The 20,371-nt window shown below is 46.5% G+C and overlaps 1 protein-coding gene across 3 annotated transcripts in view; it reads left to right on the top strand.

Moving 5' to 3' along the window:
- The window catches only part of SCN8A (sodium voltage-gated channel alpha subunit 8), a gene marked incomplete at both ends in the record, with an annotated part of 87,332 nt that overhangs the window by 23,660 nt on the left and 43,301 nt on the right, over nucleotides 1–20,371 (top strand). For 2 of the 3 annotated variants that reach the window (XM_080938997.1, XM_080938996.1), the window contains 6 exons: nucleotides 7,057–7,278; nucleotides 8,159–8,222; nucleotides 9,143–9,284; nucleotides 10,355–10,561; nucleotides 12,149–12,442; nucleotides 16,250–16,606. In XM_080938997.1, the coding sequence (XP_080795123.1) occupies nucleotides 7,057–7,278; nucleotides 8,159–8,222; nucleotides 9,143–9,284; nucleotides 10,355–10,561; nucleotides 12,149–12,442; nucleotides 16,250–16,606 (1,286 nt within the window). Of the gene's footprint in view, nucleotides 1–7,056; nucleotides 7,279–8,158; nucleotides 8,223–9,142; nucleotides 9,285–10,354; nucleotides 10,562–12,148; nucleotides 12,443–16,249; nucleotides 16,637–20,371 lie in introns of all 3 variants that reach the window. The other variant, XM_080938995.1, reaches the window with a different exon arrangement.

Genomic DNA, 20,371 nt, shown 5'->3' with positions numbered 1-20,371 from the left:
GCTTCATGGTCTAAAGTCGATTTTCAGACTACTATTCCCATAAGCGCCCCCCCCCACTCCCAGCCCCACTCCAGTTGAGCTTTGGGAAGCTAACTGCAATGGAAACTAACTTTAAGGTAGTAAAGCAGTCCCATCGTGGCAGGGCTTTTTCTTGCCATTTAGCATTACTGACAGAAACCCAGTAGTTGGCATCCTATGTAGAGTTCTGAACTTGTCTGTCTGTCCCTGGAGGACTGCTGGCCCATCCCTGTAAGCTGTCCACGTTTCCTTCCAAGGCGGGGTTCACTGGATCAGCATCTCCTGCTTAAAAATCAAAGTTGCTTTGAATCCAGGTTACAGAGCTGGGACACAGTAGCGCTCAGTGAAAGCTGAAACCATGTACACCACCTCAGAAGGATTTTCCCTCTCCCTCTTCTCCTGAAGCCCTAGGACCACAGAAAGGAGCCCTGGGCATGGCGGTCACTTTCCTGGCTCTTGTGACAGAATGTCTGGTGAAAGCATCCAAAGGAGGGAGGGTTTGTGTTGTCATGGCATAGGGAAATGCAGTCCACCATGTGGGTAGGTGTGGCGGCAGGAACACGAGGCTCCTGTTCACACTGATCCACAGTCAGCACGATGCCTCATCGCCACTACTGGCTCGCTCGCTCCCCTCGCCCGCCGGCCTTTATGTTAGTGCAAGACCCTAGCCCATGGAAAGGCGGCACCCAGCCCTGAGGGTAGGCCTCCCCCTCCTCCTTAGGACCTGCATGGACACCCTCACAGACAGACCCAGCGTTTTGTCTCCTGCGTGATTCTAAATGCTGTCAAGTTGACAGTCCGGATTAGCTGCTTCAGAGGATAACCCGGGCCTGACATGGAGCCTGTAAGATCGCACAGCAGTCTCTACAGCCTAGCTTCCTCTGAGAAATGCTTGCTGGGAGCCTTCACCCCATCTTGTCCAGCCCAGGGTTTTGGTTTTGGGGGGTTGGTTTTTTGTTTTTACATTTTGGTAGCTGTTTTGATTGTATCGGGTCAGCCAGGATTCTATTAGTCCATGCCAGCCTTTTTTGTATAAGAAAATCTTTGCCATAGATCCTTCACGGCACTTACAAAAGACCAAACACATTCTGACCCTTCTTACTTGATGGCTCAAGATTGGGATAGAGGCCACTAGTGACTTCCTCATTGCTTCAAAGGCATTATCTTGGAGAACAGTACACAGAGTTGTCTCTGGGCCAGAATTGGTGAGGTTCAACTTGGCATCGAGCTATTCTGCCGAGAAATTCACATCTTAAATCTTTGTTCTCACTTTTTATTCCTTGGGGGCCTGGGATAGAAAGTGATCAGCTGATGACTTCATCAGAAGTGTCACCTTCCACCTGCTCTCAGGAGTTCTCCATGTCTCCTGGACAGCACTGGAGTGGGGGAGAGCTGCGGCCATGGGTCCTGTGGCTCTGCTGTTGTCAGAGTTCAGGGCCTGCCTTAGGCTTCTCTTGGATGTTTCCTTTCTCTATGTGCATCTCTGTTTCCTCCATGCCTCCCCCGGGTGAGGGGTTTTTCCTTCCTACCCAGTTTTCCCTGAAGCCTTTTCTTTAAACGTATACATTGTGATACACTGTGATACACTGATACATTGTGATACATTGTGAACATGACAGCTTCTCCGGCTGAGTGGCAGGGTAGAGAGATGCTTTAAGACCATAGTCATTAGTGGTTCCTTTTTATTGGTTTGTCTTTGTAGTTTTTGTATTTTGAGACAGAGTTTCTCTGTGTAGCCCTGGCTACACTGGACTTTGCTCTGTAGACCAGGCTGGCTTCAACTCAGAAATCTGCCTGCTTCTGCCTCCTGAGTACTTACTTGTCCCAGCACCACCAGGCTGATTGTTCCTTTTTGAATATTCAAGTTTTAAGCCTTGTTGCTTTTGCGATTCTCTTCCTTCTACGCTGAATATTAAGAGAAAAAAAATAACCAAAAGTAATAGTGGTCCTAAGTGGAAAAAGAAAAACAGAGTCAGCATTTGCAGGAGGAAAGTGAACGAAGCTTGCTTTACCCCTGGTACTAGCCGACCTGATGGGAACAGCAAGTTCTCCTTTCTGTCTGGCTGAGAGCGAGTCCAATATTCATCTTGTGAGAAATTAGCTCACACAGCTTCAAACCACTTTGAGGTCTCAACCTGCGCTGCAAACAGGGGAATTCAAATTAACTTCACTTATAATTGGACCGCTGTAGCCACAGATTGTTCCCAACATGGCTGACTTCTCTGGATACAGCACACAGGTGGCTTTGTTCGCTTGTTCGGGGGATTTCTAGTTATCACATACAGTGACAGAAGGGATCAAAGGTGCCTTTGGATGCAGAATGGAGCAGAAACCTGCAGCACCAGCTTTCCCTGCTTCTCCAGGTCCCCAAAATACCCAGCTGCCTCTCTGGAAGCTGGCCTTCATACCTTGGGTCCCCCTGTCCTTTCACAGTCTGTAGTAAATGTATGAACCTCTCTGCAGGCACGTGCTAGTGCTGGTCAACGCTGGCCTCTCGGGAGTTCGCACCATCCAATTCGCCCCCACGTGGCTTCTGTTGCGTGCTCTGTTGTGTAGGAGTCCTTTGAAGGTGCATTCTGCTCTATTTTGGATAACTGGCTTTTCAGTGTATCTTCTGTCATGTGGTACCCTGAGCCAACAAGAAGAGGCAAGGCAGCTTCTCTTGACAGCCAGAACAGTGGCAGCCTACATACTCAGCACAGGCTCACCAGGTCATGGATTCCACCAGGAGTCTTGTGTCTCTGCTGACCAATGCTTTTGGTGACTGGGTGTATTTGCACCATGAACAACCACTCCAGGCAAGCTGAGTTGGATTGTAGGAGACACATTGCTGGCTACAATACTATTGGTATCTGTGCAGATACCAGCCCCAGGAAGGAGGACTCCCCAGTGAGGCTCAGTGACCCATCCGGTGCCTGCCCCGTCCAGCACCACACTGTAGTGTGCCCTCCTTTGCACACCTGGGGCCACCCCACAGTCCTCTGCCCTGTTCCATCCTCTCATTTCCTTTGAGATGGGGAGGAGAATCTTGAAGAGCACTTCGTAGATGACCGCTGCTGTTTGTGTGCCTCAGAGCTTGCCTGATTAAGATTTCTCTCTCTGAGCCTCTGTGCAGTACAAGCAGCTGAAATGTCATCCCCGGCTAAGTTTCCACCTTAAACTTTAAGCTAAGCAAACTCACCAGTAAGACGGTCTAAGCCTCAGCCGTCAGAACACTTGAGGAAAGTGTCTTCAGCCCTGTGGACCCCTGTTCCCCTGTTTGCAGGTTTCCTCAGCTGTGACCTCTAGCTGATGGAGAAGGGAAAGCAAGCCACCTGCTTGTGAGGAGTCAGGCCCATCTCTAGGAAGTGAGCACCATGCCTGGGACAGGGGCGCTACTGAAGGCTTCAGGCTCCAGTCCGGCACCTCTGAGGCCAGCAGAGAGCCGAGCTGGAGACCCTCTCCGCCCCTCTCTCCCCTCGCTGTCTGTTCCCTTCCTTCTGAATACAAGTTCCTGTACTTTTCTCGAGCACTCCTTAAAAATGATCCGATATGGCTGCTGCAAGCTCTCAGTTTTATATGTTAGCGTTTCTGCCACGTTACCAGGTAACTCCTGTCTGCTCTACATCCTTATAGGAAAGGGTCAGGGTTTGTGTCACGTGACCACCCTGACATCTGCTGTAGCCTGTAGTTTTTAAAAGAATGATCCATGCTGAATCGGGCTATGCACCAGGATCGGAGGTCTCTGTTCCTAGGCTGGTACACAGCCCAAGACCGAGACTGTGTGTTTCTCCTAGCCAACGCCTCTCCCACAGACGCCGGCTCTACCTCTCCAGAGCTCTGAGGTCGCTCTCTTGCCAGCCCCAGGGCCAGCCGCGGGTGCGCTCTCGCCAGCCTGCACTCCGCTGTGGTTACCTCCCCCCAGGTTCTCAGTCCTTCGCCCGATCTGCCCGTTTCAAAGTCTGGCCGAATTCCGCCCGGGGTTATGTTCTTTCCCTCCGGCCCACCTCGAATGGCCAGACAATCTTAGCTTAAAATCAACAGAAGACAGGACGGCTGGGTGTGGAATCCATCATCCTAGACTCATCAGCTATTCTCTGACGGAAATCATCTGGTGCTGAAGGTCGCACAGGTCTGACAGTTCCCCGGTCTACATCTTGCCTCCTCTTGCTCCAGTCTCTATGTAAAAAACAACAACAACAAACCGGTTCTTCCTCCCTCATCCCTTCCTCTCTTGGACCCAGGAGGCCCGCCCCCTCCTTTTTGCCCAGCGATTGGCTCCTTATTAGCCAATCAGTTAATTAGGGGAAAATTCACACCAACAGGGACAGGGGCTGCTTAACGCTTGTGACCTAGAAGTTTTGTTATGCAAACTTGGAACACCCAAAGATTCCCACCCCACCCGGGCAAACCAGGTCAGACTCCTGATGGGATTGTGTGATTTATTGAACGACTCATTTATTTGCAACCAACCCCTTTGTTTTGTATGTTTTGTGGTTTTAAGCTCTTCTTGCTTTTGTAAATTGCAGCACCTTCTTGACTCAGTTAGAATGGCCAAGGGCCTTAGGTGATCTTCACCACTCAGATGGGCGCCTGTCTGAAGTCTTCAGGGACGGAGCCGTGTAGGATATTCCTTAAAAAGAATTCCAGGAAAAGAAACATGGCGGGCGTTCTTCGCAACTGCCCGTCTGTCCTGCCCGAATCACTCCTCAAGAGCTTAGATGCCCAAATTTGAATTTCAGGCAGCAGGTAGGCCTGTTCCAGTACAGTGAAAATGTAGTGAGGAATTTCCATCTTCCAGAAGGGTGTGAGGATCAGTCTCATAACTCTGGAGCCGTTCTTGGCGCCTGTCTTCTCCTTGGTGTGCCTACCTGCACGATTGCATGCCTTGGGCACAGATGGTGGAGTGGCGTCTCACTTCCTGAATCTCTGCCCTGTTTCTGAAGACTTCTAGAGACGATTCTTCAGTTTCTTCCCCTTCGCCATCCATGGCCATGCACTTCCCGTGGAAGAGAGCTGAGCTCTAAGAAGTGACCTTAAGTCTGTTCTGAGCCATAGTGACTCATGGTGGCAGGAACATCCCAGCACCCCTCTGCCTCTCCTGCACAGCCCCACAGCATGCAAGGAGTCCAAGTAGAAAGCCCTGGGACCTGGGCAAGCTCACTTCCCCTGGGTGTTATATCCTACAGCCTCAGGAAAGGCCATGCTGGAAGAAGGCTCAGACCTCCACATACTTCCCTTAGGTGCTATTCTGGTTTTGTAGAAAGAATGAATCTCTATTATCTACTATCACAGTAGAAATTTAAGTGCCTATTTTGGGCCAGGTCCTAGACTAGGCACAGCATCCTTTGCTGCTATTGGACTCAGGAAGGAAAGTCTGTGGGGCTTAACTCTAAGCATTCAGAGCATCACTTGCAGAATACAGTGGGCACAAAAAAGCATACCCAAACACTCATTAGATCATCACCACAGGGGCTTAGCCCTGAGCGGTGGCTTTATTCCAACCACGTCTCTTTGAGGGGGCACTAGATTTATAACAGTAACATACACTTCACACATGCTCAGAGCCATGTCTGCATTAGACATTCTCACATTTGTTATCCTGCTTACATGTGGCAGTTTGATGAGATTATCGCAGATCTTTATAGATGAATAGCCTGCGGACCAGACGATTGATCTGATCACTGAGCATTGGATGCTGCTAAGTTTGCCACATGAAACAGGATTGGCCCTCACGACATCTGGTAGCCAGCCACGATCGTCTCTATTTCCTTTCTGATTTGTGGTAGTGATGGAGATGATGTCAGGGCCTTGCCCGTGCTGGGCGCAGCCTCTTAAGTAGCATACCTGGTTAGGCTTAGTGAGGACCCACCCAGCATGGTGGCCAAGCTCACCTCAGCCTTCCCTAGGGTGCCAGAACTTGATCAAGGCTGAGCTCTTCCCTGAGTCTGTGTGTGAAGGCTCAAAGTCTCCTCTTGCCCCTCTTGTATACTGTAGGAGTGTTGGCGTATTGCTGGCTTTGTCCTCTGACAGCCTGTTGATGGGCATGCTGAGATTGCCACACACAGACCTTTAACTCATGCATCATAGACCTACAACCGTATCGTATGTGGCACCCATTACTGACTTCTCCCTAGAGTAGAAGTGACCCTCTTCGGATTTAAATTTGAACCAGTTGTCTCACATTTAAACCTCAGGTTGGAACTGGTTCAATATAACTCCTTCAGAGAGCATGTACCCAGCATGCACGAAGCTTTGAATTCAATTCCCAGCACCCACCACCAAATAAAATAAAAGCTCACATGAAAAGGAGTTGCAATAGTTTTTTTTTTTTTTTTTTTTTTTTTTTTGATTCTGGGCACAAGGAAGGTCAGTGCAGCAAGCAGGAAATGCAAACTGTAAATACTGTATTGATAATGATCTTTTCAATACATCAATGTTTCCAGAGCTCTTCAGAAGTTCTTGCTTCTTATTGGCTTATAAACTATCCAGCAAGTCCCTCTGCAGCCTGAAGGACTCCCTAATCCCTAATGGTTTCCTGTTTACTCAACAAACATTTATCGTGAGGTGGTTGTTATAGATGTGAGTGCAGACAGGCAGAAAAATGAATTCTAGCTGTGACAGATGCCGCAGTGAGGCGGCTCTGCTGAAGCCATGGCAGTGATGGAAGAGGTGGCAGGCAGGGAGGGCTTCCCCAGAAAGGAGGAGGGAGAAAGGAGGAGTTATGTGGGGAGGGTGAGGGAAGGAATGAAGCCTCTAGGAGGAGGAACCAGCAGATGTGAACCCCCCCCCACCCCTGAGATTGAAGGAGAAAGGAGCCACATGCTAGGAGGAGCCGCATTTTAAAATTATTTTTAAAAAAGGATTATTGAGATAAAAATGTGTACATCTGGAAAGCAATAATTCTGCCTACTCTTCCATTACTCTGTAAAGATACAGCGGCTGTATCTCAAGCGGGGTCCTCTGGGGAGAGTAGAAGCTAGGACTAAGAGAGGGAGGCCAGGGGAAAGTAGGGAGGACCTTGGGTTGACTCTGGTTCTGGGGGTTCTGTCTCTTTAGGCCTGAAGACAATTGTGGGCGCCCTAATCCAGTCTGTGAAGAAGCTGTCGGATGTGATGATCCTGACAGTGTTCTGCCTGAGTGTCTTTGCCCTGATTGGCCTGCAGCTTTTCATGGGGAACCTTCGAAACAAGTGTGTTGTGTGGCCCATAAACTTCAATGAGAGCTACCTTGAGAACGGTACCAGAGGCTTTGACTGGGAAGAGTACATCAACAATAAAAGTAGGTGTCCCTTCCAGGGCAAGAGGAAAGCTTCACCCAAGGTTCTTGTCAGACCCCGCTGCAGAGCTACCAAAAGTGATCTGGCCCAGAGAGGTGTGGCATGGCCAGATGGAGCCTAGGAAACCATTCCCTCGGCTCCAAGGCAGGACTGGGCGGGAGCTCTCAAGTCCTCTGTTATTATTTCTGTCTTACTTTATTCTGAGACATATGTGAGACCACTAATCACTCTAGAGAAGTAAAATCAATTAAGTAGCCACAAGGAAGTATTGCAAAGGAGATCTCAGGGACAGCGCCTTCTGATTTAAAGTAGGGCACGATAACTGAGGAGCAGTGAGGAGTTTTGGAGCATCTTGATAAACATTGCAAGGATGGAAGGGCAGATTGTGTACAGAGATGACCGTCTCAGAAATGTACTTTAGACCAGCATTTTTTCAGCCTGGGTCACGACCTCTTGGGGATCACATGTCAGATATTTATACCACAACTCATAACAGTAGCACAGCAACAGTGATGAAGTAAGAGTGAAGTAATTTTATGGTTGAGGGTTCCCGCAACATGAGGTGCTCAGCATAAGAATGTTTGAGAGCCACTGCCTGAGACCCTTTGACTCAGCAGCGGGAGCCAGCATCTGGAGCTAAGGTGTGGAGTCTGGATCCTGAGTGCAGTCACCTCAAGGGCTTTAGGGTTAAGCTCCTAGTTCTTTCTAGCTGAGTTCAAGAGATCATTAATGGGGGGATTCTCCTCAGTTTCCTGCTGCTGGGAAAGGTCTATCCGAGCTAAAATCAATAGCTGGTTCTGCGCATGCCGGGGCACATGGAGCCGTATTCTCTCATTCACCGGAATCTGCCTATTCATCCACTGCCTCTTCCCCTTTTCCTAGCAAACTTTTACATGGTTCCTGGCATGCTAGAACCCTTGCTCTGCGGAAACAGTTCCGATGCTGGGTAAGTAACACACGGTCTCCTGTCGTTCTTAACGTGCCGGTGACCAGCTGCATCTAAATGGGCACGAGTCCCCCTACATGGTCTGACCCATCATCTGGCCCAGGTTCTCTTTCCGTTTTATATTTGGCCCTCCACATTTGAGATTTCACTGGAAAGTGACCGTGCCAGCAATCTCAAACTAAAATCACGGACGCAAGATCAGGGGTTCTCTGAAAGCACAAATAAATAGCTTACCTGGCTCCTGTACCCCATCTCATCCTACGCTGACTTGGTTAGGGTGCTGACTCGGTGAGGTTAACTCCCAGGATGGCCCACAGTGTAGGGATAGAGGCCAAGATTACAGCCCTGCTCCTGTGGCTTCTACTTTAGGTCTTCCTCATCCACAACAAAGGACTAATAAGCCACACTCTCTTCCTCACAGGGATACTGTGAGGGGCCTGTTAAATGTACATGAAAGTATTTTGTAAACATAGGTAAGATGCTGATGTCTCACTAAGTACATCGGTCCCTTAGTATCTGCTGTTTTAATCTTATCCTGGCAGCTAGAACTCGAGTTATATTCTATATAGAAATAGATACTATTACTGATTACAGTAAAAGAGACATCACAAGTGCTCAAATGCAGGAGAAATTATGTAGCTGTTTCTCTCAAGGTTACGGAATAGATGGGTTTGTCTAATCTATTATCTCCAAGGTCATGACTGGGTGGGGTTACTTTGAAAAATGCTGAACTTTCTCCCCACAGCTGTATATGCATATGTGTTTATGTGGACACATATGCAGTTGCGTGTGGGCATGTGTACTCTGTATGCATTTGTGTGTTAATGTTTCTCAAGAAATGAAATCTAGGGAGTTCCAAGGTGAGTCCTCTTGCATTGAGCTGTGTTCCGTCCCTGTTGGGTGTCCCCTTCCTTCTCCAGGCAATGCCCAGAGGGATTCCAATGCATGAAAGCAGGAAGGAACCCCAACTATGGTTACACCAGCTTCGATACCTTCAGCTGGGCCTTCCTGGCATTGTTTCGCCTTATGACCCAGGACTATTGGGAGAACTTATACCAGCTGGTAGGTGCTGCCTCATTTTCTTTAGTGGTGTGGTCACATGGGTACGGCAAGCTGGGGACTTTCTGTGTGACACACCCATAGCAAAGACATTAAGTAGGATGTGGGAACAGCATTTCTCCATTCCTCAGGATGAGTGAATTCAGCCAGCTCTTAGCCTGGTTTCTTGACCATTTAGTCATGGTCAGCTGCAGAAGTTTATGCCCTGACCACCCCAGAGCACGCACTTTTTCTGAGGTTGCTCTCTGCACCCTGACTGCATCTTCTTCTGGACGTCTGGTGTCAGCACATTTGTTTAAGAAGCAGCAAACGCTTGTTTGTGCAGGGCACCTCCCTAGGTATCAAAATGAGGGGGTCTCTATCCATCCATAGGACCTTGAAGTATGCTTATCAATATTTTTAGAGCTAAATTGCATTTGGACTTGTTTGGGTATGTGGCCCCCATCTTATAATGACTGCATGGTCTGGTAATTCACAAGTCATAATGAGGAGGAAATCGCTGCCGCCAATTGCTAATCTTAGAAATCCAGACAAGCCACTGTTTTTCTATGGCTGGTGATGCTGGTTAGTTAGAGGATAAAATATTAAATCTCCCCTTGCAAAAGGGAGCCTCTTAAAGAGAGGCTCCTATTTCCAACCCCCAAGTCAGTCCTCCGTGTTGAGCATAACAGACACTCAATTCCACCAAGTGCTCGCTGACGGAGAGACTCAAGATGAGCCGGGCCTGTGGTGTAGGTCTATGATCCTGGCACTCAGGAGACAGGGGCGGGGGGATCAGTGGGAGTTCAAAACCAATTTGATTTACATAGCAAGTTCCGTACTAGCCAGAGCTACATGGCAAGACCTTTCCAGATCAGACAGACAGACCGGCAGACAGAGAATATTTTTCAATGAAAGCAAAATCCAGGAGACATTTTTCTCCCACAATGGAAGGGGTAGTTAAACATTAGGAAGACCTTGGATCGCTGGGACATGGGGCGGGTGCCATGCAAGGAAACCCTGACCTCCTCAGCTCGCTCCAGTCTCTGCCAAGGAACTGGGCTCACACTGCGAACTTGGCCTTCATCTTTCAGACCTTGCGAGCAGCTGGAAAAACGTACATGATCTTCTTTGTCTTGGTCATCTTCGTGGGTTCTTTCTATCTGGTGAACTTGATCTTGGCTGTGGTGGCCATGGCTTACGAAGAGCAGAATCAGGCGACACTGGAGGAGGCAGAGCAGAAAGAGGCCGAGTTCAAGGCCATGCTGGAGCAGCTTAAGAAGCAGCAGGAGGAGGCGCAGGTGAGCAGCCGTCCGCGGACCGGCCTTCTTCCGGTCTTGGGGGCTAAGGCTTCCGCCATTGCCGGTGCAAGTGCTCTTCCGCTGACTTTTTCAACTCAGCGTTCAACTCCCGTGGTGACTGGAAGGGAGCAGCGAGCAGTTTCTGCTGCAGCACAGTCCGGTTTGTTCATCGACTCAGTGTTGGCTGCTGAACACAGAGTCCTGTGCGTCTGAGCCCTGGTGATCTGCGGCCGGGCGCTCCCCACACCTCCCCACTTTCTGATTCGGAAAACATTGGCATATACTTGATGGGTTCACTGTTCACTACGGACAGGAAGTATTATTTCTAATTTAAAACAAAATACAGGGGCTGGGGAAAGAACTCAGTCAGCAAAGCGCTTGCCACAGAAACACGAGGACTGAGTTTATCCCCAGAACCCACACAGAAAGCCAGATGTGGCAGCTCCCTGAAGTGGTGGAAATGGGTGGGTCCCAGGGGTCCCTGGCCAGCCAGCTTGGCCTACTTAGTGAGTTCCAGGCTAGTGAGAGACCCTGTCTCAAGAAAACAAGGTGGGTGGAATCCTGGGTTGACCTCTAGTCTCAACCACTCACACTTGTCCATAAGACCATACACACACATATGTGCACACATGCACTCACATACACACATATACTCACACATATACACATATACATGCACATGCATATACTCATACACACAAATACATACATACATGTATACACATATATACTCACACACACAAACACACACTTATACTCACACATATACACATATGCATGTACACACAAATATACTCACACACACAAACACACATATACTTACACATACACATATATACATGCAAATACATATATACTTGTATACACACAAATACATACAAATACACACATGTACACACATATACTCACACACACAACCACACACATATTCTTACACATACACACATATACATGCACACACATGTACACATATGCACACACATTAAGGAGGGGAGAGACATAATAAGATGAGCAGGGAGTTGGGGAGGGACTTGCCACAAAAGCCTGGTGACTTGATTTGATCCCTAGAATGCAAAAACTGACTTTATAAAAGTTGTCCCTTTGATATCTGCACACACAGATATGCCCATACACCCCGTGCGTATACATACAATAATAAACGGTTTTTAAGCACTTAAAATGAAGATATAGGCAAAAAATAAAATTTAGAAACAATTGTGATTCTATTACTGTTAATATTTAACTTCCTACTCATATATATGAGTTACACACACATACACACTACAGTGTTTGCCGATAATATGTAATATAGTTTCTAAGCATTTATTTCCACTGTTGCTCACTAAGAAATCCTTTGGTGTAAGGACAGCAACCAGGCCCTTATCTGGGAGACTCAGAATCTACCCCCAGCATGCTCGCCATGAGGTCGGCTGGTCATTTTGGCCCGAGTACCGGGACACAAGTTCACAAAACCTCAGCCTCCTCCTGCAGGGTGGACTCCCCCAAGTCCCTGTCTGTTAGTGGCTGTGACTGGGTGGCCCCGGATACTGCTTCTGACCATGTCTGTTGCTATGGTCCCTTTCCTAGGCTGCTGCCATGGCCACTTCGGCGGGCACTGTCTCGGAAGATGCCATTGAAGAGGAAGGGGAGGATGGGGTGGGCTCTCCACGGAGTTCATCTGAACTGTCTAAACTGAGCTCCAAGAGCGCGAAGGAGCGGCGGAACCGGCGGAGGAAGAGGAAGCAGAAGGAGCTCTCTGAAGGGGAGGAGAAAGGGGACCCCGAGAAGGTGTTTAAGTCAGAGTCGGAAGATGGGATGAGAAGGAAGGCCTTCCGGTTGCCAGACAACAGGATAGGGAGGAAATTTTCAATCATGAATCAGGTAAAGTCTTTGCATTGCCACAAATAAACCAGAGGGTCCCACACAGCCTTTTTCTTCAAAAGTATTTTGGTCTACCTTATTATAAACTTTAATTAAGAAAATTTAAACATACTTATTCATGTGTGTGCTTTAAACGTCCATGTGCAGATATACAAAACTCCTTTGCTGTTTTGTACCAGCAGCTCTTAAACCATGCATGATGGTAGCACACATTATTCTTTGGCAAACTCTGGCTCCCTGGGCTATACAGAGATTCCAAATGCTGGAAGATCTTAAAAGCCTTCAAATAGAGCAAAATTGTCAGGCCACAGCTTCCCTCAGAGGCTTGGGAGAAAATGAGAATTATTTAAAAGTTTTTATCTTGGTGTTATCTCCAAACTGTTTTGACCTGACTGGGATGCAGAGTGGTTAGATCACTAGGAGTCCTCGGATCACATTTTAAGAATCACTATTGGAAAGAAAACTGTGAAGGGAAATGGAATAGATTGTTTAAAAACATCTATCATCTATCTATCTATCTATCATCTATCTATCTATCTATCTATCATCTATCTATCTATCATCTATCATCTATCTATCTATCTATCTATCATCTATCAATCAAGTATCTATCATCTATCCTCTATTAATATGTATATAACATCTATCCTTTAACTATATCATCTGCCAATCAATATTATCTATCATCTATGTATCTATCAATCATCTACCTATCATCTGTATATGTATGTTTTATCATTTATCTATTTATCATCTATCTACTTGTCAACCATCTATCATCAATCATCTATAAATCATCTATCTATCATCTATCTATTTAGCATCTAAATATCATCTATCAACTATCATCTATCTATCATCTATTATCTATCATTTGTCTACCATATCTATCATATTTCAAACAGTGGTCACATGACTGGATATCTACAGATTTGTGTATGGAGAATGTAAGGTCCGTTCCTCAGGTCCATAGTACCTGAGAGCTATTCTTCCAAGAAAATTCTATAGAAGGTCATGTTTCTTAACTGGCTATGATGTGACCACCTTTAACATTTATTGCTGAACAAGGCTGGTATAGGGCGTGCAGCAAGCATTCCACAATGGCATTGCCTTCACATAGGTGGGAATGACCTATGGTTTCTGAATTTCTCTTCTATTTTACTTTCTTTGTTTTTGCGGTACTAGAGGTAGAACCTGACCCCATCCCAGCAAGCACTGTTGCCAGGCTGTGCTCCTAGTCCTGATTATAATTTTCTTTATGGGTCATTCAGTGATAAAACTCAGATATGTCTCAGAAGTTTGTGGGTTTCAGAGCCAAGTCAGGAAAAGACCAGGCAGCAAGTGGAAGACGCAGATGAAGTGCATTGAACTAGAATTCTTCAAAGAGATTATAACCCATCTAGGGACCGAGGCTTTGTACTTTACAAAAAAGAAGGGACCTAGAAACACTTTGAAAATAGAATCAGAAATGTAATTCTGGACAGTCAAGGACAAAATCCTGAATACAGCAGTCCTTCCAGGGTTATCATCAAAAGAATATTGCAATTTTTCTTTAACGTTTACAATATGTGTGCTATATTGACACGGTAGTCAGTTTAGCAGAAAAGTAGACCTAAACTCTGAGGCACAACTCCTGCTACAGCTTTGAATTGTAAAAGTTCCCTCAAAGACTAGTGCCTTTTTCTTATAGAAGTTAGCTAACACTGGGCTTTGTTTCCCTTTCACACCAGAAGACTTAGGAACCAGATCCCCTAACCTTTGACCTACACAGAGCTGTAGAGCTGTAGCTGAGATCAAGCCCTGGGTCCCAAAGCTCCCCTGCAGTACTCTCCCCACACCCACCCCTCCCAGGTCATCTTATATGGCTCCTTGCCTTAAGGATGTCAGAAAAAAGGACAATTGAAAGCATTGGTGCCTACAAAGTTTTCTTTAAAACACACAACACTTTCCTTATGTGTGTCTATTGAGACAAAAATAATTATAACCAAATATTCTAGAATATTATAAATTCAGGAGTGGAATTATTATGCGTGGAACACATATATTAAAAGTAAAAGACGAAATCATACTTTTTCTAGTGAAAACAAGTATAATTTGACCATTTCCTTAGATGTAGAAAACTACCTTTGTAGAATAGATCACATTTCAGACTCCCTTAAACTAATGACACTAAATTTGCAGTCTTAAGACTGATACAGTGTATTTAGAGCAGATACTGTGAGACTCTGATATAATGTATTTAAAGCAATACTATGAGACTCTGATACAATGTATTTAAAACAGGCACTATGAGACTGATACAATGTATTTAAAGCAGATACTGTGAGACTCTAATACAATGTATTTAAAACAGGTACTATGAGACTCTGATACAATGTATTTAAAACAATACTATAAGACTCTGATACAATGTATTTAAAGCAGATACTGTGAGACTCTGATACAATGTATTTAAAACAGGTACTATGATAAAATCCTCTTGCTTTAAAATACCCACACTGGTGACAACTCAACATGGTTTTGCTTGTCCCCTTTTCTGTTGTGCTAGCCAGGGCTGCCTTAGAGTAAGAGTAGCACACAGTGTCTTGAGAATCATTAATAACCCCCTTTCCAAGACCCTCAGCATTCAGGAAAGGGGCTGCTTCTAGCCAGGTAACATATCCACTAGCAAGTTCACTGCTGTACGTGCTCAACAAAATGAAGAGGAGTGAGGTCACTGACAGGCAGATCCTTGAAATACATCTGGCTACTAGTCTGCTATATGGCTTTTCATATAACTTAGAAAAGTTCGAAGAAATGAATGACATTGTAACACAATTCTTTCCCAGATAATATTTACATGAATAAGGTACCCCAACACTTAAAATTATTAGAAATGGGCTTGGATGAGCCATGTCTTCCTCCCCTCATAAGTAACCCTGTCAACAAACAGGGAAATGTGAATAAAAGAACAGCCATCTCATTGAAAACTGTGCTTCAATAGCTACTTTTAGGTTGATTGTCAAATATATACTCTATGTATGTAGTGTGGCCAGTTACATTAGTAAAAACTGTAATCTGAGAGGATTTGGAAAATATCTTAAAGACTCATGGTCACAGAAGGAAGTTTTAAATTTTAGGGCCTCTTCTTCTTTTTCTCCTCCTCCCCCTTCTCCTTCTTCTTCCTCTTTCCAGAGAAGTATTCAATGGTGATCAAACATATTTAAGCATAAAAATGCACTTTTATAAAATTTGGGGGAGAATGTGGAAAGGAAACGTGTTGAAAGATAAAAATAAATGAAAATTTTGGTAAAGAATCTTGAAAATGTAAGCGCTGGGAATTATGTAATTTACAACTAACTAAATTGGGGAATAAATTATTTACAACTACTTAGATTCTGATTTTAAAAGATGTTGGCTTGAAAGTGGAGGAGGTATCTAGAGACTCAGCAGTGGTGCTGTCTAATTCTCTCAGAGAGGCTGCCGCGGTGAGAGTTCAGGATCTGGCTTTTGCTAGGTGGGGCCGTGGACTCCAAGTTGGGCCGTGCTAAACGCACATTCTGTGGGAGCTGGTAGTAAGCACGAGAAACTGATTTTGTGAGCAGCATCCATTAGCGATCCTGGGTATTTTGGGCAGCGAGGCGTGATTAAGAGTAGGATGTTTGGTAACAGACCAACCTCCCGCAGGACTGTCTGGCTTCCCCCGTGTGGCCAGAGGACAGTAGGGGCGCACTGGATGGGTGCATCGGGCAAGGGAGGCTGGGCTGGGGACGGCGCTGCTTGGTCTCACTCTTTCTCTCTCTCTCCCTCGCCCCCCTCCCCGTACAGTCGCTGCTCAGCATCCCAGGCTCGCCCTTCCTCTCCCGACATAACAGCAAAAGCAGCATCTTCAGCTTCCGGGGCCCGGGGAGGTTCCGGGACCCCGGCTCGGAGAATGAGTTCGCGGACGACGAGCACAGCACGGTGGAGGAGAGCGAGGGCCGGCGCGACTCGCTCTTCATCCCGATCCGCGCCCGCGAGCGCCGCAGCAGCTACAGCGGCTACAGCGGCTACAGCCAGTGCAGCCGCTCGTCACGCATCTTCCCCAGCCTGCGGCGCAGCGTGAAGCGCAACAGCACCGTGGACTGCAACGGCGTGGTGTCACTCATCGGGCCCGGCTCCCACATCGGGCGGCTCCTGCCTGAGGTGAAAATAGATAAGGCAGCTACGGACAGCGTAAGGAGGGACACGGTGGACCGGGCTAGGCATGGCAGCCTCCCCTCCTGCAGCCTCCTGCCCGCCTTCCCGGCCTCGTGGGCTGCCTTCCTCTTTCTCCGCCGTCCATCCTCAGTTTCTCCTTACTTGCCCTCAGTCCTCCCTCATTCCTTTCTGTAGTCTCTGCTTCAACTCCTCCTGCCTTTCCGGGCTCCTCATCTTTTAACCTCTTTGCCAACATTTGAGCACACCAGACCACCCTCCACCCCTCCCCCACGCACACGCTTTGATTGACCGCAGGAGGGAATGAAAAATGACCATTTGCCACTCCAGTGAGTGACCTAGTCTGAGCCAGTTTGAAATCACTGCTTCCCTTCCGTCGTCTTTCCCGACTAGGAAAACAGCTTGGAATTTAAAGACTTTACTGTTCCTATTTAAATATATATTACTTTTGGATAAATTTTCTGCCCCTCTACAAGAATGAGACGTAATTTTTTTTTTCCAAAGAGGAATGGTCATACGTGATGCTGGGGTGGAGGGTGTACCAGGCAAGTGAGCCAGGAGTGGTTAGAGAGAACTGGACCCAGAGTCTCAATGGATTGGAATGGGAAGAACCAGGGAGACAGAAAGTGGGAGGTTGGGGCAGGAATACATGGTGCGTGGGGGAGGGAGGAAAGGGAAGAAAAGCAGATAAGTTTAAGTGGAGTCGGTTGTTAGGCTCCGGAGAAAAAGCACTTAATAGCTTCGGAGACTCAGTTGTCTAAGGTCTCAGTAACAGTTCCCTTTTGGGAAAGGTCATCTCCACCTTTCTTTAAATTCTAAGCTCTTTTTTTTTACAAGTTTTAAATTACTATACCTCAGTAGTCCTAACCCTGCCTACCTCCGGCTTGTTAACGTCCGAGACTGGTGCGGGCCTCTTGAGGCAGCATGTTCGTCTGCTGGTCTAACTCCTCCTCCGTGCCCCTAACAGCATGAAGACCACCAGCCCCTTGATTAGCATGGTGCATGTGTGAAAGAAAGCGAATAATCGTGGGTGAAATAATCTCTGAGTGATCTATGTCAGGACTTTACGGAAGCTGGTGACCATACAGATAAAAATCCAAAAAGACAGGGCTGGAGAAGATGACATCTTGCATGCCCAGTGCCCCCAACTCTCTCACCAGTGGCACATCCCAGGTGGAAAGAAACGGGAAAAAAAAAAAAAGAATTCAAAAGTCAGTTTGAGTTGCCTCTGCCCTCTCTGCCCTTTTATTCAAAAGGGAAATGCCTTGTCCCTTAGCTTCTTACAAGCTGCAACTCTGCCTTCCTTTCCGGGCCCACGGCAGAGCAACTGTGTTTGGTTCTGGGATCCAGCCAGGGCCGTCTACACACCAGACCAAAGCCCCCACTGGGCTACACCTCTAGACCAGACTGTAAGTTATTTTTAGAACTGTCATCCTCTGAAAACCCAGTCCTTCCCTTCTAGTCGATTTTAATGTCACCTTTGTCCACTCCATTGGCCATTGTCCTTCTGGAGACTGGATTGCTGAAAGTGACAGGGAGGACCATCAGACAGTGACAGGGAAAACCATTGGACAGTGACAGGGAGGACCATTAGACAGTGACAGGGAAAACCATTGGACAGTGACAGGGAGGACTGTCAGACAGTGACAGGGAGGATCGTCAGACAGTGACAGGGAGGACCGTCAGACAGTGACAAGGACAGTCAGACAGTGACAGGGGGAACCATCAGACAGTGACAGGGAAAACCATTGGACAATGACAGGGAGGACTGTCAGACAGTGACAGGGAGGACTGTCAGACAGGAACCAGAGGGTTCCCCAAAACATAGATATCACTTTCATATTACATTTTTATTTGATTTTCACTGATCTCATAGTTAGGGTACATTTTGGGCTTGATACCCAGATAGTTATATTCTCTGGGAAAAAACCAAAACTGGACATCAGTGGAAAATAAGGATGGGTCACATGGTAGCACAGCTGAGGCAGCTCAAAATTTCAAACTGAAATTCAAATTGAATTGTGATGTATTGCAAGTTTACAGTTTATAAGTTAAATCATAAAGCTGCCCCCTCCCCAAAGAAAGGGTTTGAGAGATGTCCTGGAAGTCTGTTGACATTAGCTTAGGCATGATCAGGTTTGAGGACTGGGTTGGATTGAGTGGTTTCTACTGTGTGTGGAAAGATGTTCGTTAGGTTCTGTTGGGCAGATGGCATGCAGTAAGGTCTCTGCCCCTCCCTACACTGTGGCCTACAGAATTCATCTTGGGAGCTTAGGGGACTCTAGTGTATAGACCCCTGTAGGCACTTAGGAGGCTCTCTAACGTAACCCTAAGTGATGTTGGTGACAGGAATGAACAGGCCCAAGGCCAGGAGGTCAGAACTCCAGCAAGGCAGGAAGAGGCTCAGGCAAGAAGGCAAGAGTATTACATCGTCCTCGAGGGCATCCTAGACAGGGACGCCAGAGCGATTCAGTCATGGTTCCTAGTGGTGCAGAAGATGAGTCAGTTGCCCTAACAGGTTCTGAAGAACCAAACAGACCCAAGTAGGATGTCTCTGCTATGTGGTGTGAGATCAAATCCACATAGAAACAGATGTGGAGGGGAAAAGACAACCGATTGAAGGTTAGAGGTATTGCCTTTGAGATGAGAAGTTATTGGTTATTTTCCCATACCTTGTGACTTTTTTATTTATGTATCTATCAACTATGTCCATATTCTGTGTGTGGGACGGGGGTCTAACCAAGGCTAGTAAGCACTCCATGGTGAACTGCACTTCTCTCTACTCCTTGGGCTTTAGTTGGCTGCTTGCTTGCTTGCTTTGAGACAAGGTTTCACTGTGCAGTTCATATCGCCCCTGACCTCCGTGTATAATCCAGTTTAGCGCTGAACTCAAGACTCTCTGGCCTCACCCTCCCGAGCACTGGTCATGCAGACCTGGGCCACCACAGCTTTTTATTGCTCAGTTTTTGTGACCACACTATAAAGTAGGTGACTTTTGTCCCCAGAGAGAGATTTAGTAACGTGTGTAAGTGAAACTTGAACCAAGGTCTCCTGAGCCCAAGAAATCTTTCAGACAGCCAAAATATTAGCTTCTTTGCAAAGTTGGAAAAGGGCATAATACATAATTCCTTCATGTTAAGCATTATCATTTTAATTATGAAATTTAAGGTATTAATTACTCATCTGGAAGCCCAGGCCAGACAAATGATCGCCGTCTCTTTAAGCTGAGATATAGTGATCTTTACTGTCAGATTGACTTGTCTTTGTACGTACTCATGTTTTATGGATGGTATAGAAGCCACTGATGCTGGATCCAATATCTATTCCTAGAGAGAGAGAGAAAGGGGGGGGGAGAGGAAAACCTTCCGGGCATTATATCATATCTGATAAAAAAATATTTGCACCCTCATTAATTATGTGATTGTGGTTGACATTTTTTTTCATAGTTTAGAAATTTTCACTCTTTTTTTTTTTTTTTTGGTGATGCAGAGAAGGAGAGTTTTTCATGTCTTTCTCTCTGAACTGGGAAAGTGAGAACCGTTGGTCTTTGCTCATAAAGAAAGCAGGTGCCACCAACAATCCAGAACCCACATAACTGAGTAATTTGTTGAGAAATATTACAAATGTCCAAGCCTTATCTCCTGTAATGCTCACAGCCCCCTCCCCAAAAATGGAGGTATTGCTATTGCCTTCCTCTTTGCAAGGCTTAGGGAATTAAGCAGCCCCTCCCTTTCCCAGATCACACAGGAAGTA

Source organism: Micromys minutus (genome assembly GCF_963924665.1).
Source record: "Micromys minutus genome assembly, chromosome: 27".
In the NCBI taxonomy this organism is placed as follows: domain Eukaryota; kingdom Metazoa; phylum Chordata; class Mammalia; order Rodentia; family Muridae; genus Micromys; species Micromys minutus.
Note: the sequence above shows the minus strand (reverse complement) of the source record. Positions and strands in the feature narration are given on the sequence as shown.